General features: G+C 64.1%; 1 protein-coding gene across 1 annotated transcript in view; it reads right to left on the bottom strand.

The window, feature by feature from the left end:
* LOC117641999 (sodium/potassium-transporting ATPase subunit alpha-like) overlaps nucleotides 1-26,627 on the bottom strand; it is a 29,533-nt gene extending 2,906 nt beyond the window's left edge. Inside the window, exons 1-7 of the mRNA XM_034379733.1 lie at nucleotides 26,226-26,627; nucleotides 1,554-1,670; nucleotides 1,261-1,464; nucleotides 1,067-1,180; nucleotides 735-987; nucleotides 421-642; nucleotides 82-327 (exon numbers count right to left, since the gene is read on the bottom strand). Of these exons, the coding sequence (XP_034235624.1) occupies nucleotides 82-327; nucleotides 421-642; nucleotides 735-987; nucleotides 1,067-1,180; nucleotides 1,261-1,464; nucleotides 1,554-1,670; nucleotides 26,226-26,234 (1,165 nt within the window). The 5' untranslated portion in view covers nucleotides 26,235-26,627. The remainder of the gene's footprint in view (nucleotides 1-81; nucleotides 328-420; nucleotides 643-734; nucleotides 988-1,066; nucleotides 1,181-1,260; nucleotides 1,465-1,553; nucleotides 1,671-26,225) is intronic.

Below are 26,627 nucleotides of genomic sequence, written 5' to 3'. Positions count from 1 at the left end.
AAATATCATCCGCATCTTCAGCATTCTTCATAGCAGTAATCAAGTTAATTTATGTCAGTTAAATTACTCCAATAAGCTTACCTGTTTGGTCCTCAGTGGTGTCAGCCTCAATGATTTGATTGTCAAACCACATGTGAGCAACAGTCATACGATTCTGAGTAAGGGTGCCTGTCTTATCAGAGCAAATTGTGGAAGTTGAACCCAGAGTTTCAACAGCCTCCAAGTTCTTCACAAGACAGTTTTTGGACGCCATGCGCTTAGCAGTGAGTGTGAGACACACTGTCACTGTTGCTAGCAGACCTTCAGGTACATTAGCAACAATAATACCTGAAAATTTTAAAATTAAAAATTAGGCCTTTGTATTGGAACTGTATAAAAAGAAAACACTGAAAAAGAAAATATTTGAACTAAAATTCTCACCAATTAGGAAGACAACAGCTTCAAGCCAATGATATCCAAGGACAAATGCAATAATGAAGAAGGAAACTCCAAGGAACACAGCCACACCAGTAATCAGGGTGATGAAGTGGTGAATTTCTTTGGCAATAGGTGCCTCACCAGTTTCAAGACCAGAGGCAAGACCAGCAATGCGACCCATTACAGTGCTATTACCGCAGCAGATGACAATACCCCTGGCAGTACCTGCAAAACCAGAAGAACGTTTCAAGAATGATCAGGAAAAGTCCTTACAAAAATACAATGGCAGCAATAAATAAAAGTTTTTGGGAGTGTACCTTCAACGGCATTTGTTGAGAAGAATGCGAGGTTCTTTGTTTCCAATGGGTTTTCATTGGAAAATTCAGTGTTACGGCTTTGAGGTTCAGATTCACCAGTTAGAGATGAGTTATCAACTTTAAAGGCGCGGCATTCAACTATACGAATATCAGCAGGGATACGGTCACCAAACTTGACCTCAACAAGATCGCCTACTACAATTTCTTCAGCTCTGATACTAAGGGTTTCGCCTCCACGGATAACAACTGCGGTCTGTAACAAGAACATCATAATTTATGTTTCTTTACACCCTCTTACTATACTCTTTAAAAAATGTCATAGATTTACTTACCTGAGGAACCATATTTTTAAAGGAATCCATGATCTTTGAACTTTTGCTTTCTTGATAGTAAGAAAAGATGGCTGTGACAATAACGACAGCAGCCAGAGTAATACTAAGGTACAGCTGCAATAATTTAATGGAAAAAGATGTTAGTAACAGACAAAAAAAAATCCATTGAGAAAATTGAGGGTATTGCCACTTACGTTGTCCTCTACAGGTTCATCTGATTGTGAGTACTCAATAGCATAGGCGATGAAGCAAAGGATGGCACCAATCCACAGGAGCATGGAGAAGCCCCCAAACAGCTGCTTACAGAACTTGATCCACTCGGGGGTTGTTTTTGGAGGGGTGAGTGAGTTGGGGCCATCGCGCTCCAAATACTCTTTGGCTTTGGCTGCAGTGAGACCCTGGTAGAGGTAAAAGTACAATTTAAAACACTGTGCATAATGGCAATGCCGTCCAAATACCCCACAAACATAGCAAAACAAGTCTATACCTTGGTACAATCGGTCGTGAAACGACGGCACAGCTCGTCGACACTGATTTTGTGAAAGTCGATGTCCAACTCCTTCTTCAAGTCCTCCAACTTCTCCACCTTTTGCTTGGGCTTTTTCTGCAACACAAACAATACCAACATATTAAGGACACGTCAGTCTGAGAGGAACATCGCACGGCCGGTGACGACGAGGCCCACTACACTCGTCGATTCGCTAGCGAGCTTAGAGAAGAGCGCCTGGAGGTAGGCCACCCATCTGGCACCGCGCAATGCGAGCAGCGTCTAAGCAGGATGGGTGGCCTGCCTCCCAGGCGCCCTCGTTGCGGCTTCCGACTCTCAACAGTGATTTCGCGAATCTTCAGCGACATTCACACACAGAACCGCGGTACGGCGGCAACGCCATTTCATTCATTCGCCACCCGTTCGCGTCCGCCGTGCATCGCGCCCACCTTCTTGACGTTGGCGGGAGGACGGCATGGGGGTGGCATGTCCGCGGCGTGGCATGTCCGATGTCTGCGGCGGCGAGCCCACCCCGACGGGGCCCTCACCGCACGCCAGCACGCCACTCCGCACGCGCCCCCGTCGCGGTCCGCCCCCAAAGCCTTCCCCCGCGGGGCCACGCGTGGTGGCGCGGCGTAGCGTGCGGGTCTCCTTAGCGTCCGCGACGAGAATAGCTCAACCATCGCCCCGCCGAGCCCCACGGCCCACGGCGCCCACCCCGCCGAGCCAAGACGGCCAAGCGATCCAAGGGAGCCACGGCCAAGACGACGAGCACGGCCAGGACGGCGAGGACTACCCGGCCCGTTGCCGGGGTGGAGTATATCGACTGGGCGTCCGGGCGGACGGGTCTGTCGGGGCCACTGTCACCATGGGTTATTCAGTGAAGGTCGGTTGCCACTTCCCGACGGACTTCCAGGAGTCCGTCGTCGTGCACAACGTCTTCAGTCCTCATCGACTCCGGCCGTGGCCGCGGGGCCGTGACCAGACCTCTCCAGCGAGCACGCAATCCAATCCCATCCGCAAAGGATCGACGGATTAGCCCGCATTGAGCATTTCCCACCAGCAGACTGATTCCGAGAGTCGTTTCCGACGCCCTGTCTCCCTCGTAACTATATGGGATGCCGGATGCCCCATGCGTGCGAGAGAGACAGAACGACGAAACGACTCTCGCAGTCTTCGGTGGAAGCGGCCGAAGTTAGAGACGCGTTTTGAGCTCCAGAGTCGCTTGTCAGGACTCGAACCGAGCGTGTGACCCCACCAATGGATCCTGCGTTAGAAGCACAATCCATTGGTGGGGGTCACACGATCGGTTCGAGTTCCATTAAGCGACTCTAGAGATCATAACGCGTCTAGAATTTTGGCCACCTCCACTGGTCTTCTGGCACTGTCACGAGTGCGAGCGAGATGGGGAGAGAGCCTGCTGACTCTCGGATAACGCGCGGGGAATTGGCGCGGGCCGCCGGCAGATGCACCCGTCTCTAGCGGCGGCGGTCCAGACAGCGAGAGCCCAGCGCCCAACCGAAGACACGTCAGCGCCCAGACGCGGGAAAAGTGACTGCTATATTTACCCCGTTCCGTTCGCCTCGCCGCCTTGGCCCACCTTGGTGGGGACGCTGCGTTTTGGGCAGCGCCTGTTGCAAAAGCCGCTGGCTGCCGCCGGCCTCCCTCCTCCCCCATGCCAGCCCTGTTGCTGCACAGGCAGACGTACGCGGGCTGGCGGCGTGCTGGCGGCGTGCTGGCGCCGCGCCCGGCCCCTCCGTACAGACCCAGAAGAGTCGTCTCGTCGCTCTGTCTCTGTCGCACTCACGGGGCTCTCCGTGAGGGTGCGAGCGAGACGGAGACAAACCGATCTTCTGAATCGCTCGCTAGGTCGAGGCGGTGAGGTAGCGGCGGTAGCGGTGCAGGTCTTTACCCCTCCGCAGTGCACGCGAGCTGTTGCTGTTGAGTTCCGCGGCGCGCCGAGCGAGGGGACCCTTCCTTCCCTTGTCAAACTGATGACGGATCCGGCCGACGGCCCTTGGCTGCGGCCTGATTACGATCCTGGCTTTCGTCTCTGTCTCTCTCACTCACGCATCCGCCCGCATGGGCCTGCTGCGGGCGCCGCATCAAGCCACATAGTGGCACCAAGACGAACGCGTTTCAGAGTGTATACCTCTTCTCCTGTCGAGCGAGTCGGAAAGGATCGTTCTGTCTCTGCCGCTCTCGCGAGGCAACTCGTTGAGGTGCGAGAGAGAAGAGCGGCGAAACGATCCTTCGGGATCGCCAGTCAAGCATGGGAAGGGCCGCGACGGAGCGCCGCGTCGTCACGCGTCATTCGCTATTCGGCGGAGGGCACTTCGTACTTCGTTACGGCGGACTGGGTCCTGTGTCGCGGGGCGACTCTGTCTCTCTCGCACTCATACGGGAGTGTGAGCGAGTCGGCAGCACTAGGGCACTGTAGGGCGGTGTCGCGACACACGCGAGGACGCCACGCAGTCCGGTGTAGGCTGACGCGGGTCTCCCCGCCCCGGAGGCTCTGCAATGCAGTCCCGCCTAACAGGTTCGCGTGGCGGGCGGCCTACCCTGCCCGGCGGAATGGCGCCTGCCTGGCCCGAAATGGCATACGATCATGTGTGGTCTAGCCCTTAATGGTAATGGTGCCGGCAGGCCTGCCCGCCACGCAGCGCTGTCCGACGGGCTGCCTCGCCTCCTGCCCACGGCGTTTCGCTTCGCTCCGCCAGGCTCCGCGCAGTGCAGTGGCAGTGCCAGTCCCGCACGCTGAGCAGCAGACTGATTCCGAGAGTCGTTCTCGTCGGTCTATCTCTCTCGCACTCACGAGGCATCCCGCGAAGGAGCAGAGAGACAGAGCGACGAAAACATCCGCGATCGTCCAGGAGCGACCTCGGACCTCGGGTGGCGGGGCGCTGCACAGTGGGCCAGAAACCGACGCAGGCGGCCAAAATTCTAGGCGCATTTTGAGCTCCAGAGTCGCTAAATGGGCCTCAAACCGAGCGTGTGACCCCACCAATGGATTCCTCGTTCAGAGAGCAATCCATTGGTGGGGTCACACGTTCGATTCGAGTCCCATTTGGCAACTCTGGAGCTCGAAACGCGTCCGGAATTTTGGCCGCCTGCGCCAGTTGCTGGCCCACTGTGCGCTCGGCGGTCACTCGGGCACCACGTGGCCGGCCAGGGTCAGGTGCGGATGCAGGCGAGGCGATGGGGGCATCGTCCCGCCCGACAAGAAGGCAGCACGTCGCACTTCACCCCTGTAGGTTGGCAAATTTAGCGACATCGTCGCCCCCCGAAGTCGTCTCTAGATCCGCCCTCGCGGGCCGCCGCGGTGCACGGCGCGGGTGGTCGTCCCTAACAGGCGGTTGATGAAGCCAGCGAGCGCTGCCGCTTTGGCTACTTTGTTGCGCAACTCAGTGCCCGGCGCTGCCGACCGAGCCGCTCTCTGATTGAGCTCCATGACGTCCATGACGGGCACGGCGGGCTGCACAGAGAGGACCGCGGAGGCGGCGGATTCGGACTTGTATTCGGAAATCAATCATCGCGGGTCAGCAAAAGAGTGCCGATAACGCGCGGTCGCGGTCGAGGCGGACAAACACGTCAACCAGGAAATTGCCCAGCACCCCGTCGCCGCCGGGGGGCTTGGAGAAACTCGGAGAAGAGTTTCGCGTTTATTCTTTCTTTTCGGGGTTTCCTGCATTTGCCATGCAAAGCTGGCTAAAAGTAAGTGCACTGCGGCGGCACTGCGACACAAGGCCGCAGGCCTGCACGGCATGGCACGGCACGGCACGAGAAGGTCAACCAGGACAACAGTTCGACCTGCAGCACTGCATTCACAGGATCGAAGTCGGAATCGCGGCTTGTATCTCTCGGCGCGGCCAGCCGCGCGGACGTGACGACGACGACGGCGACCGGCTGCCGAAAAATGCGATCGCTTCGGCGAACGCTCGTCCGCTTATCGCGGAGCGTGGCACGCAGTCCAGGTGTCGGGGCGGGGCGTGCTGGCGGGGCACATTATCATGTTGGTACTGAACTCGCGGGACCATTTAATTTAGATTTATCGCGGCGGCAGGGCCAGCGCGCCGGGCGCGCCCTCGTGCGGTGGCTTCTTTTAACGCCGGCAAACACAACGAAACGAAGGTGCAGCAGTGTGGTGGATCTGATAGGTCGGCGCGTTTATGTTCATTACGGTGTGGGTGTCGATATCACGCCGCAGTGAGTGCATTAGCGGCACGTGGCTCGGCGCCGTGCGAGGCGTCGCGTGTCCGCACTCCGCACCGCTCCGCGCCGAGCGACGCCAGGGCCAGGAGACTGATTCCAAGAGTCGTTTTGGTCGCTCTGTCTCTCTCGCACTCATGGGGCATCCCGTAGAGGTGCGAGAGTGACAGAGCGACGAAAACGACCCTCGGAATCAGTCGACAGGACGAGGACGTTCCGTGCGGGCCACGCGGCACGCGGCACACGGACACGAAGCCCTCTAAGGAGTCCAAAGAGTACACGGAGTCTGCAGGAAGTGTTTCATTCGGACGGTTTAGACGCGGCCGCCTCCAACCGCTTCGCCGCGCGGCGTGCGGCGTGCGGCCGGCCAGCTGGCCCGCCCGGCCTGGCGACTCGTTGGCGGCGAGGACGACGAGGACGACGAGGGCCTCGGGGAGGACTTGCGGGAACGGGCAGAAAGGAGGAAAACTGCCGCCACTCCGAAATTGATTCCGCCGCCGCGGTCGATGGTGCCTCCGAGCCCCAAGCCCCGAGCCCCAAGCCCTGAGCCCTGCCCGGCGGCCTGACGCACGTCTCGGCCGACGGCTGGCCCATTCCGAACAACGCCTCGTCGCTCTGACTCTCTCGCGCCCCCACGGGACGCTCCGTGAGTGCGACAGTGACGGAGCCCTGCTTGGAAACAGCCTGCTGGTGGCCGCCCCCTTCGGACCTTCGGCCTACCGCCCTCGGCCGGCCGGGCCACCGCCCCCGCACTGGGGCCGCGCCACTGCCCCCGCGGCGCGGAGGGCGGATGGCGGCTGTCCGGCGGGGGGTTGCTTGGTTCCCCCCCCCGGGGCCCCCGGTGGTTCGCGCTGTTCGCGTGACCGACGTACATCAGCGCAATCTAGCGGCAATCTAGCACAACACACAATGAGCCGCGGCGCCGGCCGGCGTAATGCGGCGAGGGTCCGACGGCGAGGGTACGTCGGCGAGGGTATGACGGCGAGGGTACGACGGCGGGGGTGCGACGGCGAGGGTATGACGGCGAGGGTACGACGGCGGGGGTGCGACGGCGAGGGTATGACGGCGGGGGTACGACGGCGAGAGGGGGGGGGGGGGGTTACGACGGCGAGGGTACGACGGGACGACGTCGTGGTGCGACGGCGAGGGGAACATCGCCATTCCGGCGCCGCGTGCTGCGTGTCGGGGCGCGGGGCGTCGATGCGGCGCCGACGCCCCCCTTGGCTGTGAGGGGGAAAGCCGCCGAGTGCCCCGGAGAGGAAACAAACAGCCGACACGAATCATTGCAGCTCTCCGAGCTCTTGGAGGCACGCCACCGCCGCGGGCTCGCGAGTGTGAGTGCTCCAGTTGCTTCCCACGGCAGCAACAAGAAGAGCGCGCCGCCGCCGTGGACTTGTTGCCCTCCCCGCCTGGCCGACGCCAGCGAGCCGGCGACGCCCGACGGCCTCGAGGGGCGCGGTTGGCGCTGGCGATGTCTGCGGGCCCCGGCGGCAGCAGGCTCGTTCTAGGTCTAGGGGATCGACGGCGCGCGCGTGAGTTGGTGGTCATTTCCAGGCGAAGACAGTGGCGGCCGTCAGACCCCTTTAAGGGTCACCAGGGTGGGGCCGTGGCAGTGCCGTGGCGGGGCTGGCTCGGCTCGGGGATGACGGCGGGGTGGCGGACGGTGACGTCACGGGGTGGCGCCAGCCACGGCCAGCCTGGCGGCCTGGCGCCGTGTTACATTATGGGCGGGGCGGCGTCTGGGCCGCGGGGAAGAGGACGGGGGCTTCCATGCGGGGCGGGGAAAGGGGGGGGGGTCAACAAAGCCATTAGGTGAGCGAAGCGCGCGGTCCGGCCTCGGCCCTTGTGCTGCCTGCTGCCTGGGCTGCCCGGGCCACGACAGGGTCGTCATCGTGTCCACCCCGTTGCCTAAAGCGGAGGATGACCGTTAGACGACGCGCCCCTCGGCCTTCGGGCCCTTCCAGCGCTTCCACTCCAAGGAGCAGCGCGAGCACCATCGCGGAGCGTAAAAAGCGGCCGCCGTCGCGAGGACTCGAACCCGGACCCGGCAGACCGGCATGAATCATTCAATGTTATGGCCTGCTCGGTGCGTCCTGGTACGTCCACACTGGAATTTATGTGAACGTGGCGGTGGCAAGCCGACAGGGACGCCGGCGCCGGCACCACGGCGCCAGGGGAGGGAGCGGCGGCGAGGACGGTCTCGGGGGCGGGCGCCAGCAGACTGATTCCGAGAGTCGTTCTCGTCACTCTGTGTCTTTCGCACTCATGCGGTGTTCCACATAGGTGCGAGAGAGACAGAGCGATGGAAACGACTCTCGGAATCAGTCTGCAGCACCATCCCCGGCTGGACAGACCCGCCGTCCGCCCTGCTGCAGCGGCCACTGCCGAAATAGACGCCACCCGACACAGCAACAGCAAGCCGATTCCGAACAGTGCTGCGTCGCTCTGTCTCCGTCTGCCCTACGGGACGCCCCACGACTGCGAGAGAGAGAGAGAGAGAGAGAGAGAGAGAGAGAGAGAGAGAGAGAGAGAGAGAGAGAGAGAGAGAGAGAGAGAGAGAGAGACAGACAGAGGGGTAGAAGCACTGCTCGGAATCAGCCCCCAGGCGGTGTTTGGCTCTGCTGGGCTCCGCCAGCATCAACAGTTGGCGACCCTGTAGCGCCTCCTGGCTGCCGTGGACTCCGTGGACCTGTGCAGTGCGGTAGCGTCGGCGTCCTCAGTGGCAGACTGCGGCTGCTGCGCGGCCAGCCTGCAAGGTATGCAACCCTTCGCGCGCCGGCCTCGCGCGTTCTGCGTTTCCAAGCTCTAGGTTCCAGGTTCCAGGTCTAGCGAAGCCCCACTGCCGTGCCGCCAAGCCGACCGGCTGGACAACAATGGCGGCAAGGTCGTGCCAAGGCAGGGCCTGGCCGCAGTGTCCTGCGGACTGATTTCGCGGCGCGTTTCGTCGCCCTGTCTCTCTCGCACCTGTGCGGACTGCCCCATGAGTGCGAGAGAGACAGAGGCGATGTTCGGCATCGCTCTGCTGGCCAGCGCGTCCCTGACACGTCTCTCCGCCCCGCCCGAGGAAGGGCCCGGTACCAGCCGCACAGGCCAAGGGCGGATCCATTTCATTGTTGGCTCATTCGGTTTTCGCTTCGATTTTCGATCGACATGCGAGGCGAGGCGAGGCGTGGCGTACGCGGGGGCGTCCACGCCGGGTCGGCGCGTTGTCGCGGGAAGTTTCCCCCACCGATAAAAAGACCTGTCGATCCGACTAATGACTGCGGAGGCGCTACCTGGCGCCGCCCGCACCGCGTGTCGTCGCTCTGTCTCTCTCGCACCCATGCGGAAGCACGCGGAAGACCCATGAGTGCGAGAGAGACAGCGCGGCGAAAGCACTGTTCGGAGTCCGCCTGCCGGCGCGCTGGGGCAGTGTGCTGGCGCCACCCGCAGCGCCTTGGCCGGAAACCCATTCTTCGTGTCGAGCTCGCTGCCATGCAGTCCGTCGCCGTGCACGTGCAGCGAACCTCCAACTGCAAGCGCTTATCTCACTTTTCTGGTGCCCGGTGCAGGGGCGAGGGGAATTTAGATAATCGGTTGTAGTTAGGAGGCAGCAGAGAGACCCCGCGATCCTGCAGGGGTCCGTGGCGGCAGTTAGCACCACCAGGGCCTTGGCGGCCTTGGCAGCTCTGGCGGCCTCCGCGAAATAAGCGGCACCCGGGACGGAAGGGGACTTTTTCTAACAAAAATGGAAGGCAAGGCGGGCGGGGCCAAATTGAAGTACAGTTCCCGCGGCACGGTGTAGACGAGGCGGCCATTACTATGCGCGGGGGAGCACGCCTTGGCCGCCCCGCCCCGCCCCGCCCCGCCCCGCCACACGTGCCATGGGGCCAGGACATCCGCGCTGGAAGGCTGAAATGCGCAAAACGGCGGCAACGCCCAGCCGGCAGACGCCTATGGAAACGACCGTTTTCATGACGGTCGTGACGGTCTTATTTCTCGCCGAGCGTTTGCGTTCGGAGAGATGCACGCGAATGGGCCAAACGACAAAAAAATAGTTTCGACGCATTCAGAGCGCTGCAGTCCGCAGTCCTTACAGTCCTTACAGTCCGCAGTGTGGCACACACGACGGTACCTCCGCGTTCGTCCCTCGTCCCTCGCAAAGTCACATTCTTTCTTATCAGCGCCTCGCGGCCCCAAGGCGGCAAGGCGGGCCCACCTCACCGCCACCTGCAGGCTGATGCCGAGCACTGCTCTCGTCGCTCTGTCTCTCTCGCACTCACGGGGTGTCCCGTAAGGGAGCGAAGAGCGTCGAAAGCGCTGGGTGCACGACTCCGCCACCATGACAAGGCGCGCCGGGCGGCGGCCCATTCCGCACGCTGCCGCTTCGTCGCTCTGTCTCTCTCGCACCCTTACGGGGCGCCTCATGAGTGCGAGAGAGACAGAGCGACGAAGTGGCACCGTTTGGAATCGGGACTCGCAGGACGCGCGAATGGTCCCGACCCCGTCATCGCCACGTCGGTCCACAGTGGGCCAGAAGACCGGTGGAGGCGGCCAAAACTCTAAACGCGTTTTGAGCTCCAGAGTCCTGGGTCATCTGGCCCACTGGCCCTCCTCACAATATTCCTTTGGAAAGAAGTGAGCAGCAGCGCCGTCCGATTCCAAAGGAGAGTTTCGTCGCACCGTCCTTGTCGCACTCATGGGGCGTCCCGTAAGGGGTGCGAGAGAGACGGAGCGACCCTTTGGAACCGGCGGCGACCCGGCGACAGGCGGTGAGGTGACCGCGGCGGCACGCGGGCGGCACGCGCGGCTTGGATCGCGGCCAAAGAGGACGGCGCTGCCAAAATATTGTCATTCCCCCCCCCCTCCCCCTTCCCCCTCCCCCTCCCCCCCCCCCTTCCCCTCTCCTTTCATCCTGCCTGGAGTGTCCGCGCGGCCCAATCACCGCAAATGAGTCAAATGAGCGGCAACAGACTGATTCCGAGAGTCGTTTTCGTCGCTCTGTCTCTCTGGCACCTATACGGGACGCCCCATGAGTGCGAGAGAGACGGGATCAGACTACAGCGCCGCGAGCCAATTAGCTGCAATCATCATCATCATTACGCGTAACAAAGTACGAAGTATGTACGCAGTGCGACGCAGTGTGTGAGTAGGAGAGGGGCAGTGAGAAGCGGTCGGTCGGTATCACATATGACACGCAAAGCGCCACGCCGCGCGCGGCCACGCCGACAACATCATCAAGGCTCGCGTCAAGGTGTGCGACGCTGTGCGACGCGAGCGCCGCGGCGGCACTCGATCCAAATAGGGTTACCAACCGGATTCCAGCCGGGTTTATTCCGTCCGGCTTTGTACCGCGCTTTCCGTCCGGCTTTCCACCGCGTTTTCCGAACGGCTTTCCACTGCGCTTTCCGCCACGTGGGCCGAGCGGCCAAGCGGCCGAGGCCTGGGCACGCGCCGGCCGTCCGTCCGGCCCGGCGACAGCAGTGCGACAGCTGCATGGTGTTTGCATGTGTCGGCCGTGCACACTTGCACAAGGTCCGCAGGGCGTCCCGCCACACAGTGGGCCAGAAGACCAGTGGGCGGTCGAAACTCTGGACGCGTTTTGAGCTCCTTCTATTTTCTGGCTCTGTGGTGATCATCGGGCTGCGTGGCAGTGCACTGCCGTGGCGGCGTGGTGCCAGAGCCACGTGGGGCCGGCAGACTGATTTCCACGAAGTGGCAGGTCTCTGTCTGACAGACCCACACCCGGAAGAAGACACAATCCTCACTCTGACTCTCTCGCACCCATCGGGCGTCCAGCAAGGGTTCGAGAGAGAGAGTCAGCGGCGATAGGACTTTTTGGAATCGGCCCACTGTGAAAGGGCAGGAGTCGGCATCCCCCGCCCACCCTTACGGCTCGCGGCAGGGCGACCCAGGGCGACGCGTACGCCGTTTAACATTTTAATTTATTCGTATTCGCGCGCGTGGATTGGCGTGCTGAGCCCCGCACTGCCCCGCCCCCTGCTGGCCGGGCCGGCCGGTGTGCCGGGCCTGGCTGGGGCCGAGAGGTCAGTAAACTGCCGCTAGCTGCCGCCCGCCGCGCCGCCCGCCCCGCCAGAGGGTACTAGAGGCGGCTAGGCGCGGCCAGGCTCTAGCTCTAGTTGGAGATAACGAGCACCCGCCCAGGTTGGCGTGGCTCGTGGCGGTAATTCGCAGGGCCGCCAGTCATCCGTCTCTCTCACACTCACGGGGCGCCCCGTGAGTGTGAGAGAGACGGAGCGGCGGGGCTTCCCTGCTCGGCATCAGCCGGCACACTGTGCAGCGCGCCGCACCACGCCGTCTTCGCTTGAATCGATACGCCGGGCAACGCCGGCCGGCCGCCGGCTGGAGAACCGGACAGAACCGCCGGCGGGAACGCGTCGGGGAACAGGGAAGGGAAAAGGGAACCGCCGGCAGCAGCAGCGGGACGCGGCGGGACAGGGTGGCGCATGGAGCAGCCACCCGCGAACCACACCCACGCCCGGCCAGGGGCGGATCCAGGGGCAGCCTGGGAAAAGGGGGCGAAGTAGTACCTATGACCACTTACAGGGGCAAAGTATGGTTAGTGTCTTGTCTGCCTTACAGGCGGTTATCTAGCTGCTGTGGGGTGGGAGTCAAAGACCCCTCGGCCTCCCCTTCCTGGATGCGTCTTGCCAGGTCTTGCACGCCCCTGACGGGTCGCGGGCAGCGAGGCGACGCAGCAAGGGGACTGGCATTGGCACACGCGGATCCGCCAAGCGACGCCATGCCACGCGGACCAAGTTCCCCCGGCGCCCTGGCCACGGCCTGGTACGCGGACAGGCGCGGATTTAGAGGAGGGGCAATGACCTCCGGGACTAGATAGGCCGCATGGAAGGTAGGCAGCAATCACTACTTTGCCCTATGTAGGCAAGAGTCACGGCTTCTTAGGAAAATTCTGGGTCCGCGCTCCGCGCTTGGCACTGGGCGAGGCAAACTAGATTAGACAAACTAGACTCGTACGTGCACGGCGGCGACGGGACGCACGGCGCTCGCAAGGCCAGGGCCGCTGCACTGTAGGCAGGCGCCCGCCCGGCCCACCTACACCTAATCCCACCGCCTTATCCGCGACGATAACCCAGTCGAATGCTTTCTATTAGTAACGTGGCGGCGTGCCCTCGCCGCCGAGCGCTGAGTCGCGGTGCTTGCCCGACGCTCGCGGCTCGGCTGAGCGGACGCCGGGCCCGGCGCCGAACTCGGCGTCCTGCGTAGCTCAGCCTCGGCTGCGAGCATCAACGGAAGCGCGCGATGTGTGTCCTTTGGGACCAGCAGACTCATTCCGAGAGTCGCATTCGTCGCTCTGTCTCTCGCGCACTCATGGGGCGTCCCGCAGAGGTGCGAGAGGGACAGAGCGACGCAAAGGACTGTCGGCATCCGCCTGGCCTGCCGGCGGGCTGGCCTCGGGGCCGCGCTGGGATAGCCGCACGGCCGCGCGGCCCGCGGGGAGGAGAGGCAAGGAAGTCAAGGACGCCGAGCCGCTCTACGCCGCTCTACGCCGCTCCAGCTGTCTCCGGAAAGCGAGGCTGTGCTCGCGCAGCGCGCGCAGCTCGCCAGAGGAACAGGAGAGGGACGCTGGTTGCTGGGCCATCGCGGCGCGTTCGTGGCGTCCGTGGCGGTGACCGGCCGCGGCTACCCACCGGTAGAGTCCTCCAGTAGGAGTCCTATAGGACTCTACCCAACGGCACGGCGGCCAGCGATCCTCAGCAGACTCATGCCGAGAGTCGTTTTCGACCCTGTGTGTCTCACTCTCGCAACAATACGGGGCACCCTTCGAGAGAGAGAGACAGATCGACGAAACCGACTCTCGGAATCAGTCTACAACGAGGCCTCGGGGCGCGCTGCGGGCTGCGGGGGTGGGCGCGACGGGGTGGCGCCCGGCTCCGCGTGATGGGCATCGGGCGTGGCCGGTGGCCGCGTGACCGGGGGTGGCTAAGCAGGCACGGCCTTCACTCCCTCGAGGCCGCCGCCACGGGCAACGGACTCCGCGGGCACACTACCAACCGCCACCATCATTTTCGATAGATTTAAATTGAAATCGCCTCTTTTGACTGGCTGCGCTACGTACAGCCAGACAGCTCTGCTGCGGCGCGCAGCGTAACCGGCACGGAGTGTCACCCGAGCGGCTGAATAGCCTCGTCCGCCCCGCCCCGCCCGCCTAATCGGCCTGAACGCTCGGGCAGAACGCCCGGCCCTCGGCCCGCCCGTTTCGCTGCAATTTGGCGCTGATAAAGAGGTTTAAAGACCCAGACCCCGCCTCTGTCGCCTGGGACTCGGAGGCCGCGCCGCCTGGCCCCGCCCCGCCCCGCCACACCGCCGGCCCGGCGAGCGGTCCACGTGGTGCTCGACGAGCTTGTCCTCCAGCCGGAGCTGCAGCATGTCCCGGCAGCACCGCGCTGGCCAGCGGCGCCGCGGCAAGCCACCGAAGCCCTGCCGGTGATGTAACTCACACCTCGGGGCCGGGGCCTCGTCGGGGCAGGCCGGGCCCCATACGAACCACAACAAACCACGTTAAAGCGGCCTGAACGCCTTGGAGCCTGCTCTGTGTGCCGCGGCGAGGGGGAGGGTCGGGGCGAGGCCGGGGGAGGGCGCGGGGAGCGCGAGGGGGAGCGGGAGCGGACGACGCGCGTAAGGGTGGGGTGGAGGGCTGAACCGGTGCGAACCGGACTGAGTATACCATAGGGCTGGCTGGGCTGGCTGGCTGGCCCGGCCTCGCGGCCCTGCCCGGCTCCCTTCGAACCGAACCACGGCGCCGAGGCCGAGGCAGGCCGAGGCCACGCTGTGCCGGGCTGTGCACGCCCTTCAACCCCCCGGCCCCGTCCTGGCCCTGCCCCGGCCCCGCCCGATCAAAACACGCCCCGCCGCGGCCCCGCGGTGGATGCGGCAAATCGGATTGCGCGGCCGGCGTGCCCGGCGTGCCGGCGTCGTCCAAGCGACCCGCGCTGGCGGCCTGGCGGCCTGGCGGCCCGGCGGGGCGGATCGGGCGGATCCCGGCGGAACGCGCCGAACGTGGACATAACGCGAAGGCTTTTCCTTTTCGACAATCGATGTATGGAGCGCCGCCCGGCCCGGCCGGCCCACGCCGCGGGGCTTATCACTCGCCGTTATCGCCCGAAGGCCCGAAGGCCCGAAGGCCTGAAAGAGCTCGTCACGACCACGCCGAGGCGCGTCGGCGCGTCGTCTTGGCCGCCTAGGCCGTCAACGTCTAGGCTGCACCCCGCGCCGGGGCGGCATGCCGCTGCAGCCTCGGGCCTGCCCTGCCTGCCGCCTCATTCCTCGTTCATCGCGCTGTCTCTCTCGCACGCATGGGGCGCCCCTTAGGGCCGCGAGAGAGACAGAGTGACGGAAAGCCATCCTTCGGAATCAAGCGACAGACACCCCGCCGCCAGTGTGGGGCGACGACGGCCAGATAGCGCCGCTAAAGATTTGCAGCCAGAATAAACTGCGAGACGCAAACACACACACACACATGTACACATGCGCACACACACACACACACACACGCGCACACAAGCACAGCAGCATAGACACGGCCGCGCAGTGACTGGCAGAAGAACGCAGAAGCACAAGGCGCGAGTGGAGGAAAGCCGCAGTGTTCCGGTTCCCCGGCGTCCCGGCGTGTGGAGCACGGCCAATGATTGGCGCTGCTAGCTTTGCCTGGCTTTGCCAGTGATTGCGTCGCATTTTCCTCAAGGAGTATTGGGTGGCCTGTCGCCATCCATCAAGGCGATGGTGCCCCGGCGGGGCGGCAGCCTGATCCCGAACCGTGTTCTCGTAGCTCTGCCTCTCTCGCACTCATGGGGCGTCCCGCGTGTGAGAGAGAGAGAGAGAGAGAGAGAGAGAGAGAGAGAGAGAGAGAGAGAGAGAGAGAGAGAGAGAGAGAGAGAGAGAGAAGGAGAGAGAGAGACCTGTCCGGAAGCAGCCTGCTGGAGGTGCCCCGCGCGGCCGCGGGCAAACATGGAATCTGCCTCAAAGGCTGGGCCGGGTCCGCCACGCCGCCAGGACCGCTAAGCCCAGAAGGGGTGAACGACTGGCACCCCGGCACCCACGCCCAGACCGCCGTGGCCGGGCCGCCGTGGCAACAGAGCTGACGCCACCGCGCCCACCTGAGGCCCTGAAGCAGAAGGCCTCGGGGGCCCTGAAGAGAGCTGTCGACGCGGCGCCCGGGAAGGATCCCCGGCGTGGCCATGCCGCCGAGTCCGAGGCCGTGCCGCTACACTCGCAAGCGCTGCCTGCTGCAGGATGATTCCCAACAGCTGTCTGTCTCCCTCGCACTCGTGGGGCATCCCGCGCGGGTGCGAGCGAGACAGAGCGACGAAGCTGTTGGGACTCGGGCTGCTGCTGGGGCTGCTTGACGGCGAGGGCGAGCGCCGCGTCGAAAGTGGGCCGGTGAGCGTGTTTACACTAGACCGGCCCAACAAAGCAGAGCGGGCCGTGGCCGCAGTCAGTCGGTGAAAAAGCAGAGAACCAGAGCGGAGAGCGGCCAAAAGCACGGCCAAAGCAGTGCCAAAGCATGGGCGGCCGGGGTTTGTTGGGGGTTTGCAGTTCGCAGCGCCTCGTACCGGTAGGGAACGCCACGCCATTCCCCCCCTCCTCCCTCCCCTCCCCTTCCCCTCCTCCCCCGCTACAACGATAGCACCACCGCGATAGTTGCCGGCCGGCCCTCCGACATGCTAGCCATGGCCATGCCATGCTAGCAGCGCGCCGAGCAGCGAGGGAGCTGCAGGCGGCAGGCCGGGCAGGCCAGGCAGCAGCTCTGGCTGCAACAGAACTGCTCCGATCTGGATTTTTGAAGCCACCCCATTGGCTGCCACTGCTGGCGCTGCTGGCACCCCCTCCACGGCTTCCGCGGCCGCGGCCTCCCCCGTTGCCGGCGACGTCGCCCTGGTCGCCCTGCCCGTGCAAGCCTGCAGCACTGCCGCCGCCTGCACGGACTGCCGGAGAGGCGGCCGTCGCGCTGGAGCTCGCCAAGAAGTACACCCTTTCGGCGGGTTGAGTTGCCTGTCTGCCCGTCTCGTTTCCTCCCCCCCCTCTCTCTCTCTCTCTCTCTCTCTCTCTCTCTCTCTCCCACCCCCAGCGGGAGCAACGCCCGGGTCGGCAACCGGTGCAGGGGCGAGGGTGGGGCGGGGTCAGGAAGCGTAGGTTTGGGGGTGGGGGCGAACTCCGGCAGCTCTGCGAAGGGCAGCCAGGGCAGCGAAGGGTCCCTGGAGCCCTCCGTCGGCGGCTTTGGCGAGTACGTCCGGGTCACCGACGTCCGGGTGGGACTAGGTGGGGCTGGCGGCGACGCGGCGCGCCCACCGAAGCTTGGCCGGGATAACTACTTCAGTCTCTCCTTGTTTGACCATGATGGGGGCTGTACGCACACGCCCACTGATTTAACTTTGTAGTGTGCGGTTGAAACTTTTCGCATGGCTTTTCCCCGTGCTCTCCCGCCACCCAGAGGCAGGGGGCGACGCTGCGGAGGTGTAGTTCGTGGTGCCAACGCCGCGCCGGCTTGGTGGTGTGGTGACACGACAAGGACAACGGAGTCTTGACCTATCCGAAACGGCGTGCTCGTGGGAAAGGTCCCACGGCGACGGCCGCCATGCCGTGCCCGCCAGCAGACTGATTGCTCTGTCTCTCTCGCACTCAAGAGGGGTCCCGCACGGGCGCGAGAAAGACCGCGCGACGAAAACGACTCTCCCAATCAGTCTGCAGCGACGACACCTCGACGACACTTGAAAGAGTTCGGCACGGTCTTAGCGCCCCCGGCCGCCAACCCTTGCAACCCTGGTGCAACCACACTTTGGTCTCAGTGAGTCTCAGCCTCCTGAGGTGTCGCTCCCCCTGAGTCTCTCTAGTCCTGAGTGGAGAGCCTTGTAGTACCAGAGTGCAGTAGTGTGCGCCGAGGGAAAGAGGTCACGCAAGGCCCGTCCGTTGGAACTCGACAGCCGCCTGGACGGTAGGCAAACCGCGACACACTCCGCCTGAACGCAGGCAGAAAGCATGGCTTGGCCTCCCGTTTTCAAAATTGCTGCGCGCGCCACTGTAGGGAGCCCGGCGGGCCGAAGCGAGCCAAAGCGCCCGCGCTCGCAGAGTGGCGTCAGCAGAGCAGCAGCATGCACGTCATTAGACGTCATCGCCACTGTATATCGCTCTTCCCGTCACGCCTGCAGTGTGCCTGCAGTGTGCTGTGACAGAAAATACTTGCCATTCCGAGAAGCGCGTCTCTGGCAGTCTGGGGCAGTCTGAGGCCGGCCGGCCGGCCGGTCTGCACACAGCCGTTCCGAATAGTCGTTCCGTCGCTCTGTCTCTCTCGCGCCCCTGCGGATCGCCTGATGAGTGCGAGAGAGACAGTTCTGACGGAATGAGTCTGAGCCGCCTGGCAAGCGCATGCGCACGCTTGCTGCTGAACACGCGCTCACTCCTAGCCGGATTCGCTATTAGCACAGCTCAGAGCCAAGCGGAGCCAAGTCAGCCATCCAGGCAGCCACGCAGGCAGTCTGTCCAGCTGTGCGGCCGGTTACCCGAGCAGGCTTCCAGTGGCCTGGACGCCGACGTCAGGGGCTTGCTCCGCGGCCGACCGCGGCGCTCCGGCCCGCCGGCCCTCACTTGACGGGGAAAGGATCCTTCGATTTAGGACGAAAGTCCGCCAAACAACCCCCGGCGAACAGCTATCAAATCCCGTCGTCGTGCACTCCCCCTCCGAATTGGTAACGCGACGAAATAACTCCAGCCAAATTTGCACACCAAAATTCATCAAACATGTAAAATCCATTAAAATTCATCAAAATTCGACTAAAATTCATCGAAATTCGACTGAAATTCATCAAAATTGGACTGAAATTCACATGACTTGTACGCCGAAATTCACAGTGATTTCCCCCTGGGCCGCCCCGAACGGGCCGGGCCGAGGGCCGGGCGATTGTGGACGGACAGTCGAGTCGCTCCGTCTCTCTCGCACCCTTACGGAGAGCCCCGTGAGTGCGAGAGAGACAGAGATCGCATCGCTCGGCAGCGGAACCGGTTCGAGCGAGCCGCGTCCCGAACAAGGCGGCTCGGCTTCGGCCAGGCGTGGCCAGGCGTCTCGCGAGTCTTGTCTGCGGATTACACCTGATAAAGGGATGACCCCGCGCCTCGCTTCGGACCGTGCCGGCCACGCCGCGGCCGACCCCGAGACCTCGCGCGCTTTGCACGGCCTAGAGGGAGGCGGGGCGCGGCGCACAGTAGTGGGCCAGAAGACCGGTGGAGGCGGCCAAAATTCTAGACGCGTTCTGACTCGAACCGAACGTGCGACCCCACCAAAGGATTGCTCTCCGAACGAGGAATCCATTGATGGGGTGACCCATTTGGTTCGAGTTCCGTTCAGTGACTCTGGAGCTCAAAACGCATCCAGAGTCAAGGAGAGCCCGATGAGTGCGACAAAGACAGAGCGACGAAACGCCTCTTCCGAATCGATCGGCTTCAATACACTGTGCGACCCGGATGCATTATTATTACTACTACTCGGGATTAAGATAAGCGACAAAGTTGCAGAGAGGCGCCGCGCCGCGCGTCGAAAGCAGCGCTTCATTAAGGGAAGGCGTCCGAGCTAAGCTCGCCATCACGTGCAATACCCCGCAATCGACTCGCCCGGTGCCGACGGCAGGGAGGGGAGGATCTGCAGAGCGCCGTGCGTGAGAGTGGATGACTCTGTGTCGCCTGGTGTGTGAGAGAGAGAGAGAGAGAGAGAGAGAGAGAGAGAGAGAGAGAGAGAGAGAGAGAGAGAGAGAGAGAGAGAGAGAGAGAGAGAGAGAGAGAGTGTGTATACGCGTGCGTTGCCGAGCGACCTCTATCTAGATCAGCGGATGACGTCATAAGGGACGTCCCTCTGGGGCCGTGCCGGCCGTGCCATTCGGGGCTGTTGGCGGTTCACCGCGTGGCGCCACACGGCACGACGGCATGGCACGCCACGGCACGGAAATAAACTCTTTGGATCCGGGCGGCGGGCTTGAGGCTCCGCGAAGCGGGGCGTGGCGGGGCGTGGCCGGCCTGGCCACCTCAAAAGCAGAAGCAGCTCCTGCCTGTTAGGCGCCTGTCCGCGTCGAAACTCCGCACGCCCAACACAATGGGGACCTTGTCTATGAGGCGGCGGGGCGGGGCGGCGGGGCGGGGCGGCGGGGCGACTGGCCTGGAGGTTCTAAGACGCCGAGGTGCTACGTACGACGACCGGCGGGCCCATTCCAAGCAGTGCTTTCGTCGCTCCGTCTCTCTCCCGCACTCGTGCGGCGGCCCGTGGGCGTGCGAGAGAGACGGCGCGGCGGGCAGGCCACGTGCCCCTACCAGTGTCGCGGTCGCGGCCCCGCGAATGCCGGCGAGCGTGCCGCTATTGACCGGCTGGCCGGCCGGCCGCGGGGGACTTGCACTGAAAAATGGAAAGCCGGCGTCATCGACGACACGGCACGGCACGGCCACGGCACGGCCACGGCCAGGACGCACGTGGAGGCGGCAGCGCGGCACGGCGACCTTGCGGGCGACCGCTGCAGCAGACTGATTCCGAGAGTCGCTTTCGTCGCTCTGTCTCTCCGGCACTCATGGGTGCGAGAGAGACAGAGCGTCGAAAACGCCTTTGCGGCTGCAGCAGCATGCACTGCACGTTGGCGATGTTAAAAGGCGGGCCGGCGCGCTCCTGACGGTTTGACGCAGATAGACCGCCTCCGGATCGCGTCCACAGAGAGCCTCCGGATGCAGCCGTCAAGCCGTGACCGCGCGGGGCGCCCCGCCGGCCCCGCCGGCCCCGCCACCGGATTGGTTTCCGATAACGGATGCAACACAACCGCGGCCTGGCCAGGGCCGGGCCGCGACAGCGCGGCGACGCAGCAGCCTTACATAAACAAACGGCCGCGCCCGGCCGGCCGCGGACTCCTGCACCCGCATCAGGTGCACCGCGACGTACTGGCCGCCGGCAGCCGTACAGTGGGCCAGAAGACCGGTAGAGGCGGCCAAAACTCTAGACGCGTTTTGAGCAGCAAAGCTGCTAAACAGGGCTCGAACCGAGCGTATGACCCCACCAATGTATTCCTCGTTCGGAGAGCAATCCATTGGTGGGGTCACACGTTCGATACGAGTCCCATTTAGCGACGCTGGAGCTCAAAACGCGTCTTGAGTTTTGGCCGCCTCCACCGGTCTTCTGGTCCACTGTGAGCCGCCGGCCGGGCCAAACCCAGACCCCGCACTGCGCTCCCGTCGGCCTGTCTCTCTCGCAACCGCTCGCAACCCTACGGGGCGCCCCATGACTGCGAGAGAGACAGCGGCGAGAGCACTGTTCGCTCTCAGCTGCCGCCGGCCGGGTCGCCGCCGTAGCAACAGGCACACGGGAGCGCGTCTGCGCGTCTACGCCGTCAAGGCCGTTCCCGGAATCGGGAGTAACAGTGGAGTAACGCCGCCGCCGTCCGCGACGTCGCCGCACCGCCAGAGTGATTCATCGCGGTCCAGATGGGCCGTCGCCCTGCACAGCACTTCTCTCTCGCACTCCCTCCTGTGGGCTCCGTGCGAGAGAGACGGAGCGACGGCACGCTGTGCGGAATGAGTCTGCCTTCTTTGCCGTCGCCCTATCGGAACTCTCGTGACGTCCTTCCGTCCTTCCGCCCCGGCGGGAAAATTCCGCCGCCTAGAGGGGACGTGGCACAGTGGGCCAGAAGGCCGGTAAAGGCGGCCTAAACTCTTGACGCGTTTTGAGCTCCAGAGTCGCAAAGCAGGACTCGCACCAAACGTGTGACCCCACCAATGGATTCCTCGTTCGGAGAGCAGTCCATTGGTGGGATCACACGCTCGATTCGAGTCCTGCTTAGTGACTCTGGAGCTCAAAACGCGTCTGGAGTTTTGGCCGCCTCCACCGGTCTTCTGGCCCACTGTGCGTGGTGTGTGCGTGTGTGTGTGCGTGTGCCGGCGTCGTCCTGGCGCCAGGTGTGCGGTCGCGCGGCCCCGGACAGGGCTGCGTTCGCGTCGAGGCCAAGCATGGCACGAGGCAGGCCGCGCAGCATGCGTGGAGCAGGCCTCCCAGGCCCAGGCCCTGGCGGGAGGGACTCAACAGGTCCCCGTGACGTCACCGTCCGGGTGGGGCGCTGGGCGGGGCGCCGGTCCAGCGGGTCAAAGGGGCGACGCGACGCGACGCGCAGCGCGGCGAGGGCGGCGGGCCGCAGCGGGGCGGCCTAGAGTTTTCTTCCCTTGACTCAAGCTCTAAAAATACGGCGCGCCAATTCTAAATGTGTTCCGACTGAGGGCGGCCGAGTGCCGCGGACTTGGGCGTGGCGGAGGTGCGCCCTGCTCTCGGTCCTGTACACTCACAGCGAGCAGTTGCCCCGTCGCGCTGTCTCTCTCGCACCTCTACGGGGTACCCCGCGAGCGCAAGAGAGACAGAGCGACGGAAACGACTCTCGGGATCAGCCGATCAGCCTGCTGCCTGACGGGTAGGCAATCTGCAAGGCACGCCCCCCTTAAGCACAGGGGCGTGTTATGGCGAGGGCCGCCATAGACCCCAAACCTCTCATTTCGCGGCTGAGTTCGGCGCCAAGCCCATGGAAAGTCAAAAGTTGGGCAATTTACCTCCAGAAAGGAGCAACCACCCTTCGCCTGAAAAGAGCGGCCGGACACGCCCCAGTGTACTGTACAGTGTACTACGCGGGCAACAAGCGTGGAACCGCCCCCCACGCCCCATGGCGCTTAAGGACCCGAAGGACCCGAAGGACCCGAAGGACCCGAAGGGCCGACCGCCCCGCCCCGCCCTCGCCCTCGCCGGCGCCGGCGCCCCGCGTCCTCGGCAACGGCCGGCTGGCCCGACTGGCCCGGCCGCCGGCCGGCCCGACCGCACCGGCCGCGACCGCCACGATAAAACCAGATGTTCAAGTTCAAGTTGAGGCAGCCCTGGGGATTCCCGAATTTTCCGCGGCGGTCTCTGAATAACCGGTCCTTCCTGCCCGTTCCTGCCTTCGGTCCGCCCCGCTCACGTATACACACTCACGCACACTAACATGGACGCGCGCGCGCACACACACACACACACACACACACACACACACACACATCACACACACACACATACACACACACACACACACACACCGCGCGCGCGCGCGCGTGTGGTGGCCGGCCGCAGGATGCTGCAATGGTTAGCTCTGCCACCTTGAATGAAGCTGCGTGCGCTCGTCGCGCTCGTGAAACGAAAACATTAAAGTGGCATACTGACCGCGGTGCGGCGTGGCGCGGCGTGGCACCGCACTGTACCACAGACAGGGAGACAAGGCGTCGCGTCGCGCCGCTACCGACTTGTCGGCCGCGATGCCCGCGTTACCGGCCCTCTCGCTACCAGACGGCTGTTTTGTCTAGTGCTACTGAACGAGGCGCGTGGAGCGTGCGAGAGAGACGGAGCGACGGAACGGCGTTCGCAACCAGCCTGAACGGAGACAGTGTCGCCTCCCGTCAACGTCACTCACTCCGAGAGGTCGTTCTCGTCGCCCTGTCTCTCTCGCACTCATTGGGGTATCCCTTGCAGGTGCGAGAGAGACAGAGCGACGAAAAAGACTCTCGGAATCAGTCTGCGGAATTGGCCGTGTGCGCACTTCGCTGGTTTGAGACTGGGGTAACAAGCTGGCGGGCCGCTCCTCCATCTCCTCCTGCAGCTGATTAATTTCTCCGCTCTGACCCACTTGTCCTTATCTCGGCCTGCCTGGGCCGGCCCCGCTTGCTGGGTTGGGTTGACGGTGCAGGCGACTTTGGGGAAAGGATCGCCTCCCCGCCCCCATGGGAGGCTACTCGGCCAGCTCCGAGAGTCGTTTTCGTCGCTCTGTCTCTCTCGCACCTACACGGGACGCCCCATGAGTGCGAGAGAGACAGAGCGACGGAAAGGACTGGCTCGCAACACGCCGTCGCGTGCCGTTCCCACGAACCACCACGCCACCTGTCGCCAGCCCCGCCGGCTCTCTCGCACCCCTGCGGACCCTGCGGGTGCGGGTCGCCCCACGAGTGCGAGAGAGACAGGGCGACGAGGAGTTCGGAGTCAACCTGCTGCCCGGCACACTGCCCGGCCGCCGCGGCGGGGCGCCAACCCTGCCACCCTTATCACCGCAGTGACAGATAGATAGATAGACAAGCGCGGTGGTGGTGGCGGACTCCGCGCGTCTCTCTCGCACTCGTGGGGCGCTCCGTGTGGGGGTGAGAGAGAGCGAGAGACAAAACGCGGCCCGGAATCCGTCCGCCGGCGGCGCCACGCGGAGATGGGCGCCGGAAGATAAATCACATCGCCGAGGAGTCAATCGAGTGCCCCGTCATGTACGCGTCCTGAGGCAGGCCGAGAACCCCGCCATCGCATCGATCCGGTGCCTTCGAACCTCCAACCAGCCAGCAGACTGATTCCGGGAGTCGTTCTCGTCGCTCTGCCTCCCTCGCACTCACGTGGCGTTCGGTACAGGTGCAAGAGAGACAGAGCGACGAAAACGACTCTCGGAATCAGTCTGCAGGGTCCGAAGGGTTGTTTCGTCGCTCTGTCTCTCTCGCACGCCTACGCGACGCCCCGTGAGTGCGAGAGAGACACCGGAGGAATGGAGCGGGTTCATCAGCTGACTGGCGGGTCACTCCGGCCATGGCGACCGGGGGGCGGGCGCGCGGGAGGCTTGCGCCGCTCTGCGCCGCTCTGCGCGTGGCGGACGTGGCGGAGGAGGAAGGCGGCGGAGGTCGCTGGCCCCGGTAGGTGCAAGTCGCACCGCGCAAATGGGGTAGAGCGGAGCAGCAGGACTAGCGCGTGGGGGTGGCCGGGGGCGGTGGCCGGGGGCGGTGGCCGGGGGCGCCGGCCGGCAGCAGCACCGCGAACACCGGGAGCACCAACCCGGAGGACTTTGAGCGCGGCTGACTCCAAGCGCCGTCTCTCTCGCTCCCTTACGGACTGCCCCACAAGTGCGAGAGAGACAGAGCGATGAGAGCAGTGCCCCGGAATCTGCCCGCTGGACCACGAGTTAGTCGCTACCGACTTCGACTTCGGCCCTTCCGCCCACAACTGCTCGGCTCCGATACCGCCAGAGTGCCGTCGCGTCGCTCACGCGGAAAATGTCGAAGTGGTCGCGTAATCTATCAAAGGCCTTTCTTTCCGCTATTTTTGCCGCGCCGGGGGGACAGAAGCAGCGAGCCCGGCGCGTGAATCACCCCAACGACAGTGGCGGCGCTGTCCCTCTCGCACCACTACGCCCACTGCGGGGCGCGGCATGGGCGAGACGGAGCGACGAAGCGCTGTTCGAGATCGGGTCGCTGCCATTAGCGGGCACCGGGGCCAGCGAAAGGTTGCGTGGATCGTCGCCGTCGGCCACCCGCGGCCAACCCGCGGTATGGCCCCGCCGCCGCGCCGTCGGCACGCACTGTGTGACGTGTACGTCGCCGACGGTCGCCGAACAGCCCAGCCCGCCCCAGCCGGGCCGACCCGGCGCGGCACGGTGCCATCTCAGCCCGAAATCTGTCGAAACGCGCGCTGCCGTTCGGTCGTTCTGCCGCCGTCGGCGCGTTCCAAAACAGGGACCGCGCTTAAGTGAGCAACGCCTCGCCTTTTGTTTACGCGAACGGAGGCGCACTCACTTCCTGCACTGTGAGGCTAGGCCAGGGCCGCCGGGGTCACGGAAGGAAGGAGAGGGTGGGGACGCGACGCCGCAGCGGCTTTAAGGACGGGCCCCGCGGTGTGCATGTCACGTCGCGCGTCGCGGAGCACGGCAAATACTGCATGCCGCGCCTCGGGGCTGAAGTGTCTCGCAGACAGGCACACATACAGCGGCAGACACGCGCGCGCGCGCGCGCACACACACACACACACACACACACACACACACACAACCACACACGCCTGCTGTCATCATAGTGGAAAAGAATCGACAGATCTGATACGGCGGCCTGGCTGGCCATGACAGAGCCGACCGCTCTTTTGACAGGAGAAGTTCAATGTCAACGCGTCGTGCCGCAGTTCGCGGACCGCGGACCGCGCCGGGCACTATCGCCTCGCGCTGCTGACGCCGCCGCTATCGCCACGCGTTGACAGGTCAACACGGAGACTCCCCCGGTCATGTACGGCATGCTCCCGGCGTTGACAGGTCAACACGAAGACTCCCCCGCCCGTGCATGGCATGCCGCCGGCCAGGGGCGTTCTCTCGTGGGCGTCGCCGGCCCGGCGCCCTACGCCCACAAGCAGGCCGTCGGCGGGGTGCTGCACCGGGCCGCGTGGGGTAACGGGGACTTCCCCGGGCCTCGGCGCGGTCGCCTCTGGGTTTGCTTTGGCAAAGACGCACGGCGCCGGGATGCGCGAAGCTACTCTAGGCGACGCGGCTGCTTTTGGAGGCAGATGCAAATCCCTACCCGGCCGACCCGCACGGCCGCGGCGGCCAAGGCGGCGGCGGCGGTCGGCGTACCGGTACACCGCCCCGCGCTCGCTCCGTATCACTCCACTCCGCCGACTCGACTTACCTCAGGCATGGCGGCGGCGGGAAGTCGTCAGGTACTCCAAAAGACGCGGACTTGCGGCGTAATCCTGCTCTGCCGAGTTCACTGGGCCTCTCCCTCAATTGCACTAGAGGCACCGCGCGGTGCCCGTCGGGCTGTTCGTCACAAGTACTCGGAGCAGGAGACGAATACGGACATGATGGTCACCGGCACGTGGCGGACGCGCACCCCACCGCCTCGGCCGCCTCGGTGGAGCGCGGAGGGAAGTCCAAGGGCGTGTCAAAGACGGCGTCAAAGACGGAGGCGCCGGCTTCGCTGGCGATTCGCTGGCGACCGCGGCGTCCTGGCTGCCTCGCAGAGGCCTGCGTCACGTCGCGAGTCGCGGTGTGGTTCGGCTCGCAGCGAGCGTCGCGGGCGGTGTGGCGG

This window comes from Thrips palmi, unplaced genomic scaffold (genome assembly GCF_012932325.1).
Source record: "Thrips palmi isolate BJ-2018 unplaced genomic scaffold, TpBJ-2018v1 HiC_scaffold_16, whole genome shotgun sequence".
NCBI lineage: Eukaryota > Metazoa > Arthropoda > Insecta > Thysanoptera > Thripidae > Thrips > Thrips palmi.
This window is presented reverse-complemented; position numbering and strand designations above follow the sequence as displayed.